The sequence below is a fragment of the Peromyscus maniculatus genome, chromosome 1, assembly GCF_049852395.1.
Source record: "Peromyscus maniculatus bairdii isolate BWxNUB_F1_BW_parent chromosome 1, HU_Pman_BW_mat_3.1, whole genome shotgun sequence".
NCBI classification, from domain to species: Eukaryota; Metazoa; Chordata; class Mammalia; order Rodentia; family Cricetidae; genus Peromyscus; species Peromyscus maniculatus.
In genome coordinates, this window is record NC_134852.1 from 114363168 (window position 1) to 114367433 (window position 4266).

General features: G+C 36.0%; 1 protein-coding gene across 1 annotated transcript; it reads right to left on the bottom strand.

Annotated features, from left to right (window-relative positions):
- Nucleotides 1–250: 250 nt before the first annotated feature.
- On the bottom strand, nucleotides 251–1422 carry LOC102919782 (olfactory receptor 52E2). The gene has a single exon (XM_006997804.3). It carries the CDS (start codon nucleotides 1202–1204, stop codon nucleotides 251–253), a length of 954 nt encoding a protein of 317 aa, XP_006997866.1. The 5' UTR covers nucleotides 1205–1422.
- Between the last annotated feature and the right edge of the window lie 2844 nt (nucleotides 1423–4266).

Genomic DNA, 4266 nt, shown 5'->3' on the forward strand with positions numbered 1-4266 from the left:
TGCAAAACATCCACCAGGTCTCTGATGAAAGAAGAAAAAAGCATACATTATTAAAATAAAATTATTAGGAAATTGAGTCAGCAGAGAAAGAAACCAGTTGTATGTGTTGTGAAGTAGCATTAAAAGCCACATATTTAAATACTTAGAGCAGAATGTTTGTGCAGCTTCATATTGTGACATGACTTTTACTGCAAGGCATATTTCTGAGTGAACTGTGAGAGGAGCCTTTGGAGCCTCATGCAATTATATGCTATTCTTTTTCCTTTCCTTGTATTTGCAATAACATTTTTTTCACACGGTCATAGATTTGCTTGGTTCTCACCCCATATATGACAGGATTGAGCATTGGCGGCACTACAACATAAAGGTTGGCCAGAAGTATATGTATATAGCGAGGCACATTTCGACCAAAGCGGTGTGTCATGAAAGAAAAGAGAGCCGGTGTATAGAAGGCAAGAATGACACAGACATGAGAACCACAAGTGCTGAGGGACTTGATTCGGGCTTCCTGAGAAGGGAGATGAAACACAACACGTAGTATTTGTATGTAAGAAAGGGCAATAGCTACTATGTCAAACAGTAAATTACATATGGCACATAAGCCATAAATGATATTGGCCTTGACACTGGCACAAGACAGACGAGCAAGACCCATGTGTTCACAGTAGGTGTGAGGAATTATGCGATGCCCACAGAAAGGCAGTCTCAAAATCAGAAATATAAATGGAATAACAAAGATAATTGCCCTCACTAGCACAGCAAGACCAATCATAGAGACAACCTTGTTGGTGAGAATGATACTATAACGAAGTGGGTTGCAGATGGCCACATAGCGGTCATAAGCCATTGCCAAGAGGACTGCTGACTCCATAAGCGTGAATTTGTGGATGAAAAACATCTGTATAAGGCAATCCTCAAAGGTGATCTCTCTGAGATTAATCCAGAAGATCCCAAGCATCTTAGGAATGGTTGCTGTCGAGAGGCCCAAGTCAATGGTAGCCAACATTGCCAGAAAGTAGAACATGGGCTGGTGGAGGCTGCTCTCAGTTTTGATAACAAACAAGATGGTGAAGTTTCCTAAGAGAGCAATCATGTACACAACACAGAAGGGAAAGCCAATCCAAATGTGAAGAGTCTCTAGTCCTGGGATTCCCAGCAACAAGAAGGAGGAAGGGTGAAACTGGGTGTCATTGGGAAGGAGCATCCTATAGGAGAATGCATGAATCAGTCTTCAGAACTGTGTGTTTATCCAAGCTGCAGCTCTCAGGATAGATTTTTGAAACTGGAGACCTAGAGCTATTTTAAGTGATGCTATATATCCTGTTCATATTCATCTGGAAGCCATCATATCAATTTGAAATGCATCATGTACCAAGTCTTTTAGAATATTAACAAATCAAGCACAAGTCTTGGAGGAAGCTATACACTACACAGTAAATAAAAGTAAAATATTGATCATGTCATCATCTATTGTATAGTCATCCTTCTCTTTGAAATCACTAGCCTTATAACCAATCTAACCAATCTTTAAGAATTATTTTACACTAATACTGCCTTTTGTGAGTGTTTTGTTATTTCAACCATTTTTAATAAGAGAGCATCCTTGAATGTTAACGGACTTAGGCTTCTGCTAGTCCCTGAATATAGTACTAAAAATGACAGTATTGTGATGGTTAGTCAAGGCTGTCAGCTTGACTGGTTAAGAAACACCTGGATGATTACTAAAATTCACTCCCAGATGACGTTATGAACCAATCTCCAGACACTATTAAATCATAAGTATAAATGACATAGTAAAAGTTTAATTTATTGGTATATTATAAATTTGAATGCTTACCTGAGTTATACAAATAAATTATTATCCTCAAGCATGCAGATTCAACACAAAATCCTCCACAAACATTATAAAAACACACTATCCCTCTGAATATCTTAATATCATGCTAAATGTTATATATTAGCATCTTTAGTTCATAAGTGAAGCAGTCATAGATTTTGCAATCTAAGGGCTTGATCAGTGCACGATTTGTATCCAGAGAAGTATCTCAATGAATCCTATTAATTAGTACAGCAAATGTATTTTAATTTCTTTAAAAATGAGACTACAAGGAAGTACTATATTTATCTAATAAATGTTACCTGCACAGCTACATATAATACATCAATAATTCTTTTTTAATTTTTATATAAAATATTTTGATCATGTTTTTCACCTCTTCCAACTCTTCCCTGATTTAGCCCACAATTCTACCCACTCTTTTTGTTCTTTCTCCCCACTTCCCTTTCTGTATCTTTCTAAAAAGAAAGACAAGAAACCAAAACAAAACCAAAATAAAGAAAACCAAGAAACAAAACCCCCACAAAAAAAATCAAAATAGAAAGATTATGCAGAAATATTGTAATTGTATTATAATAATCAAAAAGTCTAAAAAGACAAAAATGCATTTAGTAGTTATTTAAAACTATAAGCATATTCTTTTCTCTATTTCCATATATTTAAATATAAATATTTCTGTCAAAGATCATCAAGCTGTGCTGTTTCTCATTGGTAGAAGGATTTTCTCAGCATGCTATTGCTCTGAATTCAAACCATAGCATTGCCATTTGTGTGTATATGATCTGTCTATCTATCTATCTATCTATCTATCTATCTATCTATCTATCTATCTATCTATCTATCTGTCTGTCCATCTGTCTATCTCTACCTACCTACTTAGGTTATATGAAGTTTTTACTTGTCTATTCTACTACATACTAACAGTTCAAACCATCATTTCTTGAAACTGGTATAGTGTGATGATTTCAAATGCTTCAGAGTATGAAGTCTGCATCAGATTGATTGTCATAAAACTTAACTTTCTGAATAATTCAACCTATATTTGAAGGAAGTTAAGAGCAAATGTTACTTTCCACAAATAATTTAAATTTTTTAATTTATAACTATTTCTTGATATAGAAAATAGAGATAATTAAGCCAAACAAACATTAAACTTTAAATCTATTATATTTTTAGAATAAGTAATTTTTTTCAAAAGTAGTTTAAACTTTTTTTGCAAAGAAATGCTATCATTCACTAGACATTAAGCAGAATAATTTTTCTAAAAGGCACTGACTAGCCTCTTCTCGTAGTCTTATATGACCTCAATTAACCATCTCCTATTCTTTTCAAAAGCTCCATCTTCAGTCTCTGCCTCTAATAGACCCCATGTCCCCTATCCTTTCTTCTGTGTTCTCTAATTCCCTTTATATGTCTGCAAGCTAAAAAAGGGGAGACTCACCAGGCTGAGCCCCAGGATGGAATCTTGCCTTTGTTGTGTGTCATTCTGGCCTGCTTTTATCAGGGTTTTGCAATTTTTCAGGAAGTACCTTTCATTTCCTTTTCCCCTAGAGCCAGTATTATTTAAAAAAAAAAAAAAAAAAAAAACCAGGAAATCCCTGTGGATTTCAGTTCTTTTTTTTTTTTTTTTTTTTTTTTTTTTTTTTTTTTTTTTTGGTTTTTCGAGACAGGGTTTCTCTGTGTAGCTTTGCGCCTCTCCTGGGACTCACTTGGTAGTCCAGGCTGGCCTCGAACTCACAGAGATCCACCTGGCTCTGCCTCCCGAGTGCTGGGATTAAAGGCGTGCGCCACCACCGCCCGGCACGGATTTCAGTTCTTATTCCTGCATGATCAGTGAAGAACACTGTAGCTTGTGAGAAAACCAAAAAAGAAGAAAGTAGAGGTGTGGACAAGCACCCTTCATATGTGTGTAAACCTCTTCTGAGCTTCCTATGTATTAAAGCAGTAACACATATACATAAGAAGAGTTAAGACTGTGTTACCCTTTAACAGGACAACAGTGGTCTGATGTCTGAGAAAAGGTGTCTGGCCAGTAGACATCAGTGGTTAACAAAACCCGGCCCAATGCCAGGTGTGGTTTATTTCTTTTCTAGTTCTTGGCCACTGAGGCTCCGTTGATGCCAAAACATTATAGGCTATCAATAATGCACTTACTTACCCTCCAGAACTTGACTGCAAGACCCTATTGCTGAAGATATCACATACTTGAGCCATAGAACATGGAGATATCAAACTAGTAGTGACCTGAGAGCTTAATTACTACTTGATAGCTTTTATAGTTCTGGAATGTGCTATGTGCACTAAAAGGAAATCATCAATTTTATGCAGATATAAACCATTTAAGCTACAATAATAACTGACCTGGCAGGACATAACCACTGCTGTAATAGTAGCATAAACATCATGGGAGGAACTAGCCATTTTCTTAT